Source organism: Mesoplodon bidens (assembly GCF_964165515.1).
Source record: "Mesoplodon bidens genome assembly, chromosome: 9".
Taxonomy (NCBI): Eukaryota; Metazoa; Chordata; class Mammalia; order Artiodactyla; family Ziphiidae; genus Mesoplodon; species Mesoplodon bidens.
This window is the reverse complement of record NC_138166.1, coordinates 62,338,616-62,356,691: the sequence shown is the minus strand read 5'-3', so window position 1 is coordinate 62,356,691 and position 18,076 is coordinate 62,338,616. Positions and strand designations below refer to the sequence as shown.

The following is an 18,076-nucleotide window of genomic DNA, read 5'->3' as shown; positions in this document are numbered from 1 at the left end:
AAGCCTGCGCACAACAACGAGGACCCAATACAGCCAAAAATAAATAAATAAATAAGTTTAAAAAATTAAATTTATGTTAAACTGCAGAGTAATATTTGCTTCATTTCATACAAAAATTAGTAAATATTAGAAAAACAAGTAGCCAAACCAAGTTTAATCTTGTGTCTTGGTAGAGCCTCTAATACCATGATAAAGTATAGTATATTTCTTCATTAAGCCATTCAAAGCACTCATCTATACGGTGATAGGAGACTCAGTACTAACTTCACAGCATTGCTTTCCTTGAGGGTGTTAACATGCTCCCCACGCATGCAAGCAAACTTTTAAGCAGAACACTGTGATGGCAGTGCTCCAGAGGTGGAGAAGCAATCCCAGCTGTTTTCAGGTGGGCACTGGAGGACGAAGCTAGAGCTCCAATCAATCTGCAGCTGGTGCAGGTAAAGCTCCTTAGTTTGTCTCTGAGAGGAGTCTGAAGTTTAAATGCAGAAAGTGCTACCAGGAGCAGATGTCCTAATATGGCTAATCACTTACTTTGGCCAGAGCTCTTGGCAAAGGAGTGGCCAGTGTTCACCAACCATTACCAATATAAGCCTGGCACTTCTCTGCAGATCCTCTAGTATATGACTAACTAGTCATCTCCAAAGAAGCATTTAAATATTTTATGAATAGTCACAATAGGCCAAAGGTCTTTCATTACCAAAGTACTCAGACTCGTGGCAGATTTTTTAAAAAGCCACCTACTGATTGCTCCACTGTTTACATACCTTCTTGGTAGTTGTGTGCGCCATCTGGTAAGGCAAGGAAGGGCAAATATTTCCATTCTTCAGGTAGAGTGTGACTGTCATGTCCATCTCCTGGAATCAGGGGCGGGTAAGAGAATTCAACCTAAAATGGTAAGGAATGTTAGCCAACAGGTTGATGATCAAAGGGAGCATTATATCCTGGCAGACAAAAATGCTTTCAAATTCTGAGTGACAGAACTAAGGATAAGCCACACTTCTTGATGCCATTTTCAGCAAACCTATGGTATATAAGAGGAAAAAGAAAAAGGGAGGAAAGCCACGGAGCAACTAAGCCCAGGTGCCACAACTACTGAGCCCACGTGCTGCAACTACTGAAGCCCGCGCGCCTAGAGCCCGTGCTCCGCAACAAGAGGAGCCACTGCAATGAGAAGCCCGTGCACCACAACGAAGAGTAGCCCCTGCTCGCTTCAACTAGAGAAAGTGCGTGAGCAGCAATGAAGACCAAACGCAGCCATAAATAAATAAATAGATACATAAAGTTTAAGAAAAAAACCCTAAAAAAAAAGAAAAAATGAGGAAAAAAAATTTGTAAGCCTTTTTCCCCTTTTTTATTTAAAGGAGTTTAACTTTGATGTGCACAAGGGTAGGGGGTAGTGGTGGTGGTGACTGGATTGGAGATGTACATTTGGGAGCTGTTATCAAATAGACAGTAACTGAAGACATGGAAAAACCAATATCCTCCTGAACTGAGGAGGAGAGATCCAACAAAGAAGCCTAAGAAGTTGAGCCAAGTTCTAGATTTGCTTCCCATCAATTGGCTCCCTTGCTCCCAATACTTGAAGCTTTGAGTCTATGGTTTCGATGGGTTGTTAGGGAGGTGAATGGGCATTAACCACCACTTCAGGTTATTTTTTCCCCAAGACTGAGAACTGATCAATGAAGTCTCTCTAATACTGTTTGTCTTGTAGAAATAACAAAGTTTCTAGTATAAGCCCCCAGTTTCTGGCATTCCCTAGGTTTACTAACATTTTCCCCTTGCTTATGGGTTTTTTTTTTGTCGTTATTTCAATGAGACTTTTGGAGAGGAAGGCAGAATTAAATGCTGAGGACTTGAGTTATCATACTGATGTAAGTTCTAAGTGTCTTATGTTTAATTTTCTTTCAAAGTATATTTAAGCAGGAATTTGCATTGCATTAGTAATAAATACACTGAAGATGGAACAACATAGGGATAAGAATCACTTTTAGATTCCGTCTTTAATGTGGAAAGGCATGATGGCTCATTTCCCCACATCTCAAGGTAATCAAGGTGCCACTAGTCACATGAGAGCCGATTATAAAAGGGATTTAATAATGATTATTTTTAACAGGTGATCTAGTTCTATACTGAAAATGTTTAAATTTCCCTGTGCCCACCTCCAAAAGCAATCAACATTTCAGTTTGAAAGGATCAGTTACTTAACATCAATTAACTGAAGGCTGGGCATAAATAATCTCAAGCTACATTTCACATTTCTCTGTATCTTCTCTATCATACCAGTTTTATATTGGCAAATCTTAAAAGTGTAAGGGAAGGCAAGGTGTGCCATAGAGGGAAAGACATAAATTCAAAGCCGATGCTATGAAGCTGGTAGTTACAGAGCTAAAAAAAATCCCCAACTCAGAATTCTTACTTTAACAGGGGGGAAAAAAAAAGAAACAAGAAAATAAATTATTGTATTTTATGTAAACACTAAAGTCCAATATATAACACATAAGAAGTCTTGGTAATTATCACAAAATAATTTCTTTTGGAAAACCACTAATTTTTATGTATAGTATTTATTTTAAAAGCATTTAGTATGGAATAAATATGCTTTTAAATAAATATAAACATCATGGACTCAAATTCTCACAAATGCATCATGATGTTGCTCTTTAGGATCCAAAAAGTTTGCCAACTAAAAATTATCACTTGCAATCTGCCTCTACAAGGATTAGGTCACTAGCCACTGCAGTCACTGACCTTCAACACACCCTGAAAGGAGTTCAGGGCGGAGATCAGGAATGAGGCACTCTGCTCTGGGAAAAACTGGCAGAACAGGCCTTCAGATAGTTAGATCTTTTCAGAAGATTTGAGCCCAATTTCTTGTATCTTCTCATATCTAGAAAAGCACTAAAATCATTAACAGAGACATCTGCTCCTCGTGACCAGCAGCAACCCTCTGCCAAAATGTGTGCTTGATTGCACACATCCCCCTTCACCAACTCACACGTATACTGGGACTTCCATGGTGGTACAGCGGTTAAGAATCTGCCATCAGGGCTTCCCTGGTGGTGCAGTGGTTAAGAATCTGCCTGCCAATGCAAGGGACACGGGTTCGAGCCCTGGTCCAGGAGGATCCCACATGCCGCAGAGCAACTAAGCCCGGCGCCACAACTACTGAGCCTGTGCTCTGGAGCCCGTGTGCCACAACTGCTGAGGCCTGTGCACCTAGAGCCCGTACTCTGCAGGGAGATAGGCCACCGCAATGAGAAGCCCACTCACCGCAACTAGAGAAAGCCCGTGGGCAGCAACGAGGACCCAACGCAGCCAAAAGTAAAATAAATAAATAAAATAATAATAATAATAGATTTAGGATATTTCCTTAAAAAAAAAAAAAAAAAAAGAATCTGCCTTCCAATGCAGGCGATGCAGGTTCGATCCCTGGTCAGGGAACTAAGATCCCACATGTCGAGGGGCAACTAAACCCAAGTGCCACAACTACTGAGCCCACACGCTGCAACGAAGAGCCCGCACACCACAACGAAAACCCAGTGCAGCCATAAATAAATAAACAAACAAACAAACAAAATCTCCATTAAAAAAAAAATCACAGGTATACTAACCTCTCCTGCTACTTGTTCAGAGCAGTTCCTCAGAGGTTTCTGAGAGGCTGTCTCCTGGGCTATAGTCCTCATTTTGCCCCAAATAAAACTTAACTCACAACTCTCACATTGTGTGTGGTTTTTTTTTTGTATTCATTTGACAAGTTTAATCTAGAAAATTCCAAAATAAAGTAGTATGACAACACTCAACCTCTTATTTATTATTTATTTATTTTGGCTGCGCCAGGTCTTAGTTGCAGCAGGTGGGATCTTGGTTGGGGCATGCGGACTCCTTAGTTGCAGCATGTGAACTCTTAGTTGCGGCATGCGTGTGGGATCTAGTTCCCCAATCAGGGCTCAAACCCAGGCCCCCTGCATTGGGAGCACAGAGTCTTACCCACTGGACCACCAGGGAAGTCCCTCAATCTCTAATTTAAACATGGAAATGCAATTTGAAATAATAAAGTTTTTACTCATATATTGAGAAACATGAAAAAGATTATTCATATTTTGTGTTGACAAGAGTATGGGGCTTGGCTGTGGGACTGTAAATTGGTACAGCAGTTTGGATGACTATTTGGCAGTATTATCAAATCAACAATACATTGACTCAGCAATTTCAGTTTTAGGAATTTATCCCATGAATACACAGATATTCACACAGATAAGTCCAAAAATACTCACAGAAACATGACTTATTGAAGCATAAAAATCGGAAACCTAAATATTCGTCGGAAGATTGGTCAAATAAATTTTACATCAGTTCTATCCAGCTGTAAAAAAGAATCGTAGATTTATAATATATTGATAAAGCAAGATAGGTATGGTATAATATATAGTAGGTAAAATAAGAGCCCTCCAGACATGTCCATCTCCTAATCCCTAGAATCTGTCAATGTTACCTTACAATGCAAAAGGACAGTGCACATAAGATTATCTCCAGATGGGGATTATCCAGGCAGTCCCAATGTAATCACAAGGGTCCTTATAAGAGAAGGCAGAAGAGACAGAGTCAGAGATATTTGAAGATGCTATGCTTCAAGATGCTTTGAAGATGGAGGAAGGGACCATGAGCTAAGGAATGCAGGCGACCTCTAGAAGCTGGAAAAGGCAAGAAAACTGATTCTCCCTTAGAGCATCCTGAAGAAACGCAGAGCTGCCAACACCTTGATTTTAGCCTAGTGAAACCCATTTCTGACTTCCAGAACGCTAATAAATTTGTGTTGTTTTAAGTGTGTTGTTTGTGGTAACAGAAGCAATAGAAAATTAATACATACTGTTAAATTTAAAAAGCAAGCAGGGTATCAGTAAATATAGTATAATCCTACTTATACTGTGATTCCATTTATGCAAACAATTATACATCTTTGTAAATGGATTAAAAAACATGCTTGAAAAAACCTTTAATAGAGGTTTTATCTCTGGAGAGGTGAAAAGAGTTGGGGATTGGAGCTAAAGGAATATTACTGTTAATTTTTTTCCATCTTTTTTTAAAATTTCTAACTTACAGAAAATTTGAAAGAATTCAAAAATCTTGTAACTTTCATCTATATTCACAAACTGCTAATTTTTTGGCCATATGTGCTTTATTTGTGTTGCACGTGTATACAAATACTTTCTAAACCATTTGACAATAAGTTGAAAATATTATCATTTACTTTTAAGTAAATTGGTATTTATTTTTAAATGATTGCTTTTTTAAAATTAATTAATTAATTAATTTACTTTTGGCTGTGCTGGGTCTTCGTTGCTGTGCGCAGGCTTTCTCTAGCTGTGGTGAGCGGAGGCTACTCTTCCTTGCTGTGCGCGGGCTTCAGTAGGTGTGGTGGCTTAGTTGCTCCGCAGCATGTGGGATCTTCCCAGACCAGGAATCGAACCTGTGTCCCCTGCACTGGCAGGTGAATTCTTAACCACTGTGCCACCAGGGAAGTCCCTAAATGACTGCTTAAAAAAAATTTTTTTTTTGACGTGGACAATTTTTAAAGTCTTTATTGAATTTGTTATAATATTGCTTCTGTTTTATGTTTTGGTCTTTTGGCTGCGAGGCACGTGGGATCTTAGCTCGTGCCCCGGTCTGGGAAGATCCCACATGCTGCGGAGCGGCTGGGCCCGTGAGCCATGGCCGCTGAGCCTGCGCGTCCGCAACAGTGAGAGGCCCACGTACTGCAAAAAAAAAAAAAAAAAGAAGAAGAAGAAATGGTGACATATATATTTTTTAATATTTGGCTGCTTTGGGTCTTCGTTGTTGTGCGCGGGCTTCCTCTAGTTGTGGCGAGCAGGGGCTACTCTTTGTTGTGGTGCGCAGGCTTCTCAGTGTGGTGGCTTCTCTTGTTGCAGAGCATGGGCTCTAGGTGCGTGGACTTCAGTAGTTGTGGCTCTCGGGCTTAGTTGCTCTGAGGCATGTGGGATCTTCCTGGACCAGGGCTTGAACCCATGTCCCCTGAATTGGCAGGTGGACTCCCAACCACTGCGCCACCAGGTAAGTCCTGTGACGTATGTTTATCCTCCAGGAATGGTAAAAATTACAACCCCTTTCCATAGTTCACAAGTCAAACTGGGCTGCTCTAATCAGATTCCATCTACTTTGTCTTCAGAAGCAAAAGACTGAAAAAACAACAATGAAAAACTACAAAAACAAATAATTAACATAGTGTCCTGGTGTGGACTTTGAGTACTTCAAAAATAGCCTTTGTTCACTGTCTAACAATCCACTCCACTGTCAAGAGAACCATAAAAGCCACAATGCTAAACAGCACACAAATTAAAACACATCCTTGGACCCCACAGATATGGCTACAACAGGGCTTACTAAGGGAAGGAGAGGGCTCCCTGAAATTCTGAAGCCACTGCTCCACCTCTCCACTCCCTTCCTAAGTACTTCAGGGATTTTACCTCCTTTATCAGAAGCACAGGGTACTTGTTTTCTTAACAGTCAAAACATTTTAGGCACCAAGGCTCTGTCATGATGTTTTTCAATTTAAATGAAACTTTGGACGTAGAAGACACATCTTCTCTGAGTTATATTTTCCCTCACAAATTTCTTGACGATTCAATACTAGAAAAGAAATGGCACTCTTCCTCATTAGTCTCTTACAAAGCTGGCAGAGCTGAAATTACAAAGGGATATTAGGAATACTGTATGTAAAGTTCCTCTAACACAGGAGAGCTAGGAAGAGGATTTATAAAAAACATAGGGTGGAATGATGAAGACTGGTCTTCTGGATGAGATGATATAAATAGAACATTATTTATCCCTACACTATCGAGAATATATAAAGATGATTATCAAAGCTACAAAAATTATTTTCTTGCAGGAAAAAAAAATTAGAAACTTCCTAACAAATGATTTAAATCAGTTTGTTTTAGGGACTTCCCTGGTGGTCCAGTGGGTTCCCAATACAGGGGGCCCGGGTTCAATCCCTGGACAGGGAACTAGATCCCACACGCATGCCACAACTAAGAGTTCACATGCCGCAACTAAGACCCGGCACAGCCCAAAACAATCAATTTGTCTTAATGAACTCTACCCTAGCCATCTTTTACACATCAATTTATTTTTAATGTATTTATTTTTGGCTGCATTGGGTCTTCGTTGCTGCACGCAGGCTTTCTCTAGTTGTGGTGAGCGGGGGCTACTCTTTGTTGCGGTGTGTGGTCTTCTCATTGTGGTGGTTTCTCTTGCTGTGGAGCACGGGCTCTAGGCGAGTGGGCTTCAGTAGTTGTGGCTCGCGGGCTTAGTCGCTCTGCAGCATGTGGGATCTTCCCGGACCAGGGCTCGAACCTGTGTCCCCTGTGTTGGCAGATGGATTCTTAACCACTGCGTCACCAGGGAAATGCCACACATCAATTTATTTTTAATATTTCAATATTGAACTTTTATATGGCAAAAAAGATTCCAATTTCTGGGCATGCACCACACCCACAAAATAGAATCTAACAAATTACTAATATCACCTGTGAAAGCCATGGGGGCAGGAACAGGTTTCATTAACAACCCTGCAGTGATTTCCTCATATATTAATAAATAGCTAGCATACCCTGTGATGAGTTGGATGAAGAAAACACAAGTGCAGAGGGCCATATTTCAAATCTAACTGGACACCCAAACATAGTTTATTCTGAAGTCAGACTTCTGACAATGTAATTACCTAGAACACTGCCAACTAGGAACAAGTAAGAAAAGCATCTATCAGCCTAACCAGCTGTCATGCAGCCCTAGAAAATATACTAAGGACAAGTCTTTAGGTCTTCTTTCAAAACCCATGACTGAGTCATTTTATTTCATACACATTTAGTAGATGTGCCCTCCCAGTCCACTGAAGAAAAGAAGCAACATATGAGAAAGCAGGGAGGGGAAGCTGAAAACTACAACATTATGTTTCTGGTCAACACTGAGAAGTAACTGCTCCATCATCTCCCTCTCTCTGACTGGCTATCAAAAGCCCAGCTGAGTCAGAGGCATGTGCAAATCACTCTATGTTAAAATAAACCGATAATGCCATAGTACAACGAGTGACATTTGTTATGAAGGCAGAATCATCCAGGCTAACTTAAACTGTGTTCAGTATATGCTGCTACAAAATCTATTTAAACAAGATCCCCATTTTAAAAAAAAAGAACGAAAAGAAAAGATGACTTAGTCTCCACACTTAGAAAAATGGTGCAAAGTCACAAGGATGTTCTTTGCTGCACTATTCAAAATAGCAAAAAATTGGAATGCCACCTAAGTGTCTAAAAAGGAGACCAGTTAAATAAAGATTTCTACAAAAGACTATTTAGCTATTTTTTAAATGCTATAATTCAATACTTATCAAAATGGAAGATATTAATGGTAAAATATTACATAAAAAAGGCAGGTCCTAAAATTTGTTTATAGTATGTTACATTTTTGGAAAAAGCTATAAATATTCATAAAAAATATTCCTCCAGGAATATTCAAGGCAGGTTTCTCTAGGATATAGGATTTTAAGTGCTAGTTTTCTTTTTTTTCCCCCCTCTCTATATTTTCTCACTTTTCTACCACAGTGAGTACATATTACTTCTGAAAAGAAATGTCATTTTTTGGGACTTCCCTGGTGGTGGTGCAGTGGTTAAGAACCCACCTGCCAATGCAGGGGACACAGGTTCGAGCCCTGCTCCAGGAAGATCCCACATGCCGCGGAGCAAATAAGCCAGCAAGCCACAACTACTGAGCCCGCGTGCCACAACTACTGAAGCCCGCACACCTAGAGCCCATGCTCCACAAGAGAAGCCACCACAATAAGAAGCCCGTGCACCGCAATGAAGAGTAGCCCTGTTCGCTGCAACTAGAGAAAGCCCATGCACAGCAATGAAGACCCAACGCAGCCAAAAATAAATAAATACGTTTATTTTTTTGAAGTCATTTTTTAAAACAGCTGAAATACAATTTTAAAAATTGTTAAAAGTATCAATTTAAATAACATCTTCTAAAAATATCCTAGGGAGAAACAGTTTTTAATCTGGTGGCATCTTTTTCTTTTGGCCGCGCTGCATGGCATGCAGGATCTTAGTTCACCATAGTGCCCCTTGCAGTGGAAGGGGGGAGTCCTAACCACTGGACTGCCAGGGAATTCCCTCTGATGGCACTGTAACCAAAGAATATAATAGGACCAGTCTTTCTCAAAATTATTAGGTAAGTAGGTCTTCATCTTCCTCTTATAGTGCCCATCCATGATAGACCAGGGCCCTTCTGCAGTCTCCCCTTGTCTAGCAAAATCTGTGCTCAGCAAAGGATCTGCACCACACTGATAACAAGGAGAAGGCTACCCATGATATGTATTTTACTGGGGATCAAAGACTTAAGGCAGGGCTTCCCTGGTGGCGCAGCGGTTGAGAGTCTGCCTGCCGATGCAGGGGACACGGGTTCTTGCCCCAGTCCGGGAAGATCCCACATGCCGCAGAGCAAGTAAGCCCGAGAGCCACAACTACTTAAGTCCACGCACCTACAGCCCGTGCTCTGCAACGAGAAGCCACCACACCGAGAAGCCTGCGCACCACAACAAAGAGTAGCCCCTGCTCGCCACAACTAGAGGAAGCCCGCGCACAGCAACGAAGACCCAAAGCAGCCAAAAATTTAAAAAAATATATATATATGTCACCATTTCTTACATAGTTCATTTAGCATTAAGAAAAACTGCCTTGGGGCCTCCCTGGTGGCGCAGTGGTTGAGAGTCCGCCTGCCGATGCAGGGGATACGGGTTCGTGCCCCGGTCTGGGAGGATCCCATATGCCGCGGAGTGGCTGGGCCCGTGAGCCATGGCCGCTGGGCCTGCGCATCCGGAGCCTGTGCTCCGCAACGGGAGAGGCCACAACAGTGAGAGGCCCGCATACCGCAAAAAGAAAAAAAAAAAAAAAAAAAAAGAAAAACTGCCTTTTATTCCTTGTGATTAGAGCATCTTTATTCAGCTTTCCCCTGTTAGCAATCAGCCATTGTCTTCTTTTTCCCTCCTCTTATCTTCTTTTGTAGTTAAGTATGTAAATTATTACTACTAATTGAGATCAAAATAGATTTTGCCATATGAGTGTTGGCTGACATAAAAAGAGAGCTACTTAGGGCTTCCCTGGTGGCGCAGTGGTTGAGAGTCCGCCTGCTGATGCAGGGGACATGGGTTCGTGCCCCGGTCCGGGAAGATCCCACATGCCCCGGAGCGGCTGGGCCCGTGAGCCATGGCTGCTGAGCCTGCGCGTCCGGAGCCTGTGCTCCACAACGGGAGAAGCCACAACAGTGAGAAGCCCGCGTACCTCAAAAAAAAAAAAAAAAAAAAAAAGACTTAAGGCAAAGAAAGAAATTTATGCCTGCTGTATAAAAAAATAAAATTCAAAAAAAAGAAATTTATGTACTGTTAGGCACTTTCTAGCTACCTGGGGAGAATTATAAGAGGACAAAAGAAGCTTCCTGATATTTCTAAATTTCCATTACACAGGTTGACCTCCCACCCTGTTTAGCTGTGATGTCAAGGCCTAAAAGAAAACTATTCCACTGCTATTAAGTGTTAATGTTGCAGCCCTGCAAAGTCAGAGATTTTCATCATTTCAGCATAGAAAAAGCATGGCTAAAATCAGCAAAAAACCTCCACCCAAATATAAAGGTGCTATGGAGGGCCAGAAAATGCAATCTTCTTTCAGGAGTTTTTCTGCATAGCTAAAAAAAAAATCCTTAGATTTTCCCATAATCAGCCCACTCAGACTTTTATTCTTCCCTAACCTCTAGTTCTCCAAAAATTTGTCTTTTCTGTTCCAAAGACCTACTTATTCCAACAAGAATCACAAATAATACCTCCCCAACATTTCATCATTGTCACCACAAGATTCCATCAATAGCAGGTGCATAAACTTTCTATCTGTCAGCCAGCCTTCTGTCACCAAAACCTGAATGGGTCAGGGCTTGACACTATCACCCTAACATAAACCAACCTTCCCCTCAAATCTCCTCAACCCATTCCTGAATTTACAATGCTACATCCTGCTACTCATGGAGATTTCCCCATCATCAGCCCACTCAGACCAAAAGGAAAATATACTGTTCTCTTCACTGCTTCTAGTTGCTTTATTCATTGTTGTAACTACTCGTGTAAACATGAGTTCTAGTGCTTTAATAATTCTACTTTTTAAAGAAGTACAGTCTGGTAAAACCAGTTTATCCAAGAATTAAAACTGCTAGTTATGTTTACAAAACCATGAACTCTATCAGAATAGTGGTCAAAATTCAAGTAATAACTAACTTTTAATGACATCACTTTGGAAAATAACTATTCTCTATTAATTTGAGTGTTTTAAAAAGTTCCACTCTATCTATGAAAGAACCAAAAAGTTTGATATACATTGATTATACTATTTTGCCAAACATGCAAATGTGACAAATACAGTTTATATATTTACGTCCACAAAGCAAATAAGGAACAAGCAAAACTCTGGGACACACAATCTGTAACAAGCAAACTACTATATAGAAGATGTCCATAAATTACCTCATGTCAATAAGTCCAATTGCAGGGGAATAAGAAGGAAGAAGAATTCTTTGCTAAGTGCTAAATTTTAAAAAATTTCAGGGAAAGAGTTGGAGTGGATAAATATTTCAAAACCATTTGAATTGTCATGGTAGTACTATACCTCACTTAAAACGTTCTAAATGTTAAGTAGATCAATAAACTAGAATAATGACCACTAGAAATTAACATGGTATCTATAGAAGAATTCATTCTCATGAATTACCCAAATAAAAATGAAAAAATAATCAAATGATAAACAGATGTTCATTTTAATTTAAAAGAAGGCATTTTTCATTTAAAATACATCTGAAGGCCTCAAAGGTAGAAAAAATAGGAAACAAAGTGAAGGAATCAACATCTACATGCCTAGTTTGAGGATCTTCAACATAGATGGCTTTCATCTTGCCCATGTAAACCGACCTCTTTATCACAGCACTGTAGAGCACCTTTATAACAGAAGAGTCTACAAAGATTTAGTACATTCCCCTAAATAATCATGTTCAACCCAGCACACTGCTGAAAGGAGTTACTTTTTTTTTTAAAGAAATATATTGGCTTTTTAAAAAAATTAATTTATTTATTTATCTTTTTATTTTTGGCTGCGTTGGGTCTTTGTTGCTGCATGCGGGCTTTCTCTAGTTGTGGCAAGCGGGGGTTACTCTTCGTTGCAGTGTGCGGACTTCTCATTGCGGTGGCTTCTCTTGTTGTGGGCTCTAGGAGCATGGGGTTCAGTAGTTGTGGCATGTGGGCTGAGCGGTTGTGGCCCCCGGGCTCTAGGGTGCAGGCTCAGTAGTTGTGGCACACAGGTTTAGTTGCTCCGTGGCATGTGGGATCTTCCTCGACCAGGGCTCAAACCCGTGTCCCCTGCACTGGCAGGCGGATTCTTAACCACTGCGCCAGCAGGGAAATCCCAGAAATTACTTTTTTAAGCAAAGGTTTTACTTCGGCTCACTTGAATCTAAATATTACAAATTACAACCAAGTATGGGAATTTTCTCTATGAATAATCTCAGCGTGTGGAATGAACTGGTGATCAACATGACCTGCTGCATTTTGAGTACTTGGAAGAGCAGTCTAACAAAGCACCCTCAAACCACCTGAAACAATCTCAAGTCAGTTACAACTCAATGAGCCATGTACTTTTAATCCTTTACACCTGGAAGTAAAATCTTAACAGTGGAGAAGGTAGCTGATTAATGCATCCTGAGGGAAATCTTACATAATTAGAAAGTCTGAAACACCTGATACACTACTGATTAACAAAGAATGGCAGTCTCTAGAACAGTCCTTCTGCCTAAGACAATGCATGTACTTTACAGAACATCAAATATATTTGCATTTTGAAGGGTTAAGAAAGCAGAGTTGGATACATGCACCACAATATCCATTGCAGCACTATGTACAATAGCCAGGACATGGAAGCAACCTAAATGTCTATCAACAGAGGAATGGATAAAGAAGATGTGGCACATATATACAACGGTATATTACTCAGCCATAAAAAAGAACGAAATAATCCCACTTGCCGCCAACATGGGTGGACCTAGAGATTGTCATACTGAGTGAAGTAAATCAAATACCGTATGATATCGCTTATATGTGGAATCTAAAAAAAATGGTACAAATGAACTTATTTACAAAACAGAAATAGAGTCACAGATGTAGAAAACAAACTTAGTTACCAGGGGGGAAAGCATGGGGCAGTGGGGGGGTGGGGGTGGATAGATTGGGAGACTGGGATTGACATATACACAATACTATATAAAAAATAGAGGACCTACTGTATAGCATGGGGAACTGTACTCAATACTCTAATGGCCTATATGGGAAAGGAATCTAAAAAAGAGTGGATATACGTAAATGTGTAATTGATTCACTTTGCTGTACACCTGAAACTAACACAACACTGTAAATCAACGATACTCCAATAAAAATTTTTTAAAAAAAGAGTTGTAGGTCATCCAAAATCATTTGCAGAAGTGAAGAACATCCTTTAAGAACTAATATGACATATACTGGAATTTTTAGTACACTTTGATATTTTATAAAAACTAAGACAAAAAAGGGAGAAAGGGCAACCAAAAGTGAGGTAAGTATAATTTTCAAAAGCTGCTTTCAGCCAGCAATAAGAAAATAACCCTGTGACTTCCCTGGTCCAGTGGTTAGGACTCCACGCTCCCAATGCAGGGGGCCCGGGTTCGATCCCTGGTCAGGGAACTAGATCCCACACACGGCAACGAAGATCCCGTGCCCCATAACTAAGACCAGGCACAGCCAAATCATCTTTCATTGCATTGTGGCAGAACCCTTCGCATTCTCTTCAATTCTATCAACAACCCAGGTGAGCAGGCACTCAACAAGTGTATGTATTCAAAAATAATTGCCTTAGTCTCCCTGAAGCACCTTGTGGATTACAAATATATATATAAAAGGCATGTATTTTTTCCACTCTACTAAAAGCCTACAACCTAAAGTGCTACTAAAAGAGATGCAGTTATAAAGACTAGGGACATCTGGGCTTTAATGTTAGTGCTGACAAAGAGGCTCTCCTTAACCAAACTTTAGTCAGGCTCCTCTGACCTCTCTTCTCAATTAGGCCTTGACTTCTGGGCTTCTGGGCTCATCTCCGCATTGTCCAACTTTAGCAAGAATCCTGTTAGGCCGGTTTAGCTAGAAACCCCTGTTACCCCTGAGGTACTAATTTTCCATCCACTGGCCCCCACTCTGCTTCCTGGCTATAAATTCTCACTTTTCCTTGTTATTTTCGGAATCGAGTCCAGCTGTACACTGAGGTCTCTTTTTCAATGTTGCAATTGCTTTTCTGAATAAAATCTGCTTTTACCACTAGCTGTGTAAGTATGTTTAAGTCACTTAACCTTTCTGGGTTTCAGTTTACTCATCTGTAAATTTAAGGGAGGTAGAGTAGACGACCTCTAAGGATCCCTACCAGGTCTAAAATTCTCATGACGAAATCTGGTAGAGGAAAATGAGGTACAGAAAAAATTAAGCAATTTGGACTTGATGGAGGTCACAGAGCTGTGAAGCCAGGACATCATCCAGGTCTTCTGACTCCCACCCAGCACAATGTCCATTTTACAAAACTAGTCACCGGGAATTCCCTGGTGGTCCAGTGGTTAGGACTTTCACTGCCAGGGCCTGGGTTCAAACCCTGGTTGGGGAACTAAGATCCTGCAAGCCATGCAGCGCGGTCAAAAAAAAAAAATCAATCTCAATGCTGAAACCAAAAGCCAGACAAATCCAGAGAAAGGGCATACCCAGGGTGCAATTTCACCCCAGAGTTCTGCTTCACCTTACAATCTGTTGTTCAGTACTCTTTAATCCCTAAGCAGCATTACATTTTTTTTCCATAAGATAAATCATTTTTCCTTTCTGGAAACATAAATTATACTACTTTTACCAATAAAACACGTAGAACACATAATAATTAATCTTGACTTTAGATGACAGCAACGATTAAAAGATTTTATTCTATTTCCTACCAATATTTCCTTCTGTTTTGTTATTAAAAGTTCCATTCAGTTTGGTTGTGAAATGGGCCCCAGTTCTTACTTTACTGTAAAAGACTCCTAAATGCCACGGGGCTCAGCCAAATGAACACACATGGTGCCCAGGCAATTCTGACTCCAGCGTGACTTCAGTAAGATCGTTTTACTTCCTCCAAGTTTCAGTTACTTCGCCCATATTCAAGGTAAGTTATAAAAGACAACATCAAAGATGTGAAGTTTTAAAGTATTAAAAATCTAATGATGGGCTTCCCTGGTGGCGCAGTGGTTGAGAGTCCGCCTGCCGGTGCAGGGGACACGGGTTCGTGCCCCGGTCCGGGAGAATCCCACAGGCCGCGGAGCGGCTGGGCCCGTGAGCCATGGCCGCTGGGCCTGCGTGTCCAGAGCCTGTGCTCCGCAACGGGAGAGGCCACAGCAGTGAGAGGCCCGCGTACCGCAAAAAAAAAAAAATCTAACGATGATGAACACTGTGTTTACATGCCATGATACAATTATCTCAAATATCTATTTTCATACCTCTAAATATAGGGCCACAGTTTTTAAAATTTATTTTTTAAAATTAATTTTTATTGGAGTATAATTACTTTACAATGTGTTAGTTTCTGCTGTGAGGGCCACATTTTAAAAACTTACATTCTACTGCTGCTGCTTTGAATTTTTTTAAATACCATACTGAATAATGCCACTTCCTCCTTGGTATCTTTCTATGCCATTTTTACCTGAGGGACAAGGAATACGATATATTTTAAAGTTAAACAGTCTTTAAAACACGTACAAACACAACTACTTTTTCACTCCCTCAGTTTTCTGTTATCATCCTCTAACGAACTTAAATTTTGCCAATAAAAGTCTTCTAAAATGTTACATTTTCTGTGAAATGCAAGAAACAAAATGTTACATTACCTAGTGGTAGCAATCAGTATTTTTAATACTTTAAGAATTTCAATTTACCGTTCACTAGCACATTATGACATCACTGTCTTCCAGCGTTTGCTCTCATTAAATAATCCTGTTTCTATCTTTGTTCCCTTGCCTTCCATACATAGACTGCAAATGTTCTATTGTTCCCGTTCACCATTTCAGTGAAGAAGCTTAAAAATGACTTTACATTTGCACGTTTCTTAGCTCGGTAAATACACTTCCTCTCACTGCAATTCAGCTGGAGAGGTCGATCTCTCACCAAAAGGCAGTATCTGGACAAAACTAAACAGCAAAACCAAGGCCGAATGGGAAGGGGGGGGTGGAGTCAGTACACCAGCCTAACAGGGGTTCTAGGGCTTCCACAGATAAACAAAGGAAGTTGATTTCCCCACGGCGCCGCGTGTGCTTCACTCGTGTGGAGTCCCAGAGCTCATTACCTCGAAAACGCAGCCCAAGTGCTGAATTTTTCTGGAGGATCCCATTATATGTGGACACCCATAAAGTCAGCGGAGGCAGAGCTGGATGGGGAAGAGAGTGGGCCGACCTTCGATTCCTTCCTCCCACCCCACCAAAGAACCTAAATACCTACCAACCCCAGCATACCGACACATAGCTCCTCCGCTGCTCAAGATACAATTTTCAGGGGCAGGAGAAAAAAGGGAGCGTGGGGGGTGGGCTTCAGGTGGGGTGAGTGCGAGGAGCTGGAGAGAGGAATCAAGTTCAGGGGCGAAGCCGAGGGCACTAGAGGGAGGTCTAAGCAGAACGGAGCAGCTTGGGTGCCGGCGGCGCGCGAACGCCCGAACGGCCGGGGGCGGGCACGGGCCCCTTCCTCACCTGGCAGCCCTTCTTGTGATGAAAGCCAACCACCGCGATGTGCAGTACGGGCCCCCGGGGGGCGCTATCGCCGCCCCGCCCGTTCTTCTCCATGGGCGACCGCCGCAGGCCCGCACGACGATGACTGCAACCGCCGAGGGCGGCAAGCCGAGCAACCCCGTGATCCCCAGGAGGACGGCGAGCAGTGGATTTCAGGTGTCAGCGAGGGCGCCGCATGAGAGCCGCGCAGGGAGCGGGGAGGAGGCCGAGGCTCCTGCAGCTCTGCACCGCCCCCACGGGCCGCGGCCGAGCTTCCCTCATCCGCTTCCGCTGCTTCCGGGCTGTCACCTGACGCGGCGGCAGCCGCCGGTAAGGCGGGACTGGGCAGGATCGGGAGGCACCTGATGAGGCGGGGCCTGGCGGGGCCTGGCGGGGCCTGGAGAGGGGGCGCGGTGCCGGGATAGGGCGGAGCCTGGTGGGGTCACCTGGCACACCTGTCCCCCGCTCACACCCTCTAGGTGCGATCTCATCCTGCTTCCTCCTCCTCTGTCCTTGTTTCTTCCCCCTTAAAATCTCCGCCCCTTCCCATCTCTTCCCTCAGCTTTCCTTTTTTTTTCCTTCACTTTCGGAGTATCCAGTTCTTTCGCTTCCTTTCCTTCGCCTCTCTGGCCTACAGTCTCTCTGTTCTTTACTCTTAAATTTTGATAACACGGAGACATATTGGTGCGGCTGTATATCTGTGTATTCAACCTTTAAATTACCTGCTTACCCAGAGTTTCTCTTTTGCTTCGTACTATGTTTTTTCCCTTATTTAAATATTATGTATAGGAGTTTGGAAGTGTTTTAAGGCCTGATGCAGAATATCCTTGAAAGTAAATTTACAGGGAGACCTGTAAAATGATCCTTCTAGTCCTATTTTATTTATTTATTTATTTATTATTTTAATCCTGCTATTAAAAAAAATTTCATTCTATCTTTCTGGGTTTAGTACTCTGGTCAGCACAGAGTACTAAAATACATGGGGTCAGTTGTCACCAGGATTTTTTATTTCCTTACTGATTGTACTAGTTCAATCAAAAAAAATTGAATCTCATTTTATGTCAATTTAAAGTGAATAATGGAAATACTAATAGATTTAACAAGTCTTATCCAGGGCAGTTTGAGGATAGGTACCTGCTTCAAATAGCATTCACAATTATTACAATAACGAGCTGTGAAG

At 41.7% G+C, this 18,076-nt stretch overlaps 1 protein-coding gene across 1 annotated transcript in view; it reads right to left on the bottom strand.

Annotated features, from left to right (window-relative positions):
• AVL9 (AVL9 cell migration associated) overlaps positions 1-17,175 on the bottom strand; it is a 63,903-nt gene extending 46,728 nt beyond the window's left edge. Inside the window, exons 1-2 of the mRNA XM_081244665.1 lie at positions 16,879-17,175; positions 765-885 (exon numbers count right to left, since the gene is read on the bottom strand). Coding sequence (XP_081100791.1) covers positions 765-885; positions 16,879-16,971 — 214 coding nt within the window. The 5' untranslated portion in view covers positions 16,972-17,175. The remainder of the gene's footprint in view (positions 1-764; positions 886-16,878) is intronic.
• Between the last annotated feature and the right edge of the window lie 901 nt (positions 17,176-18,076).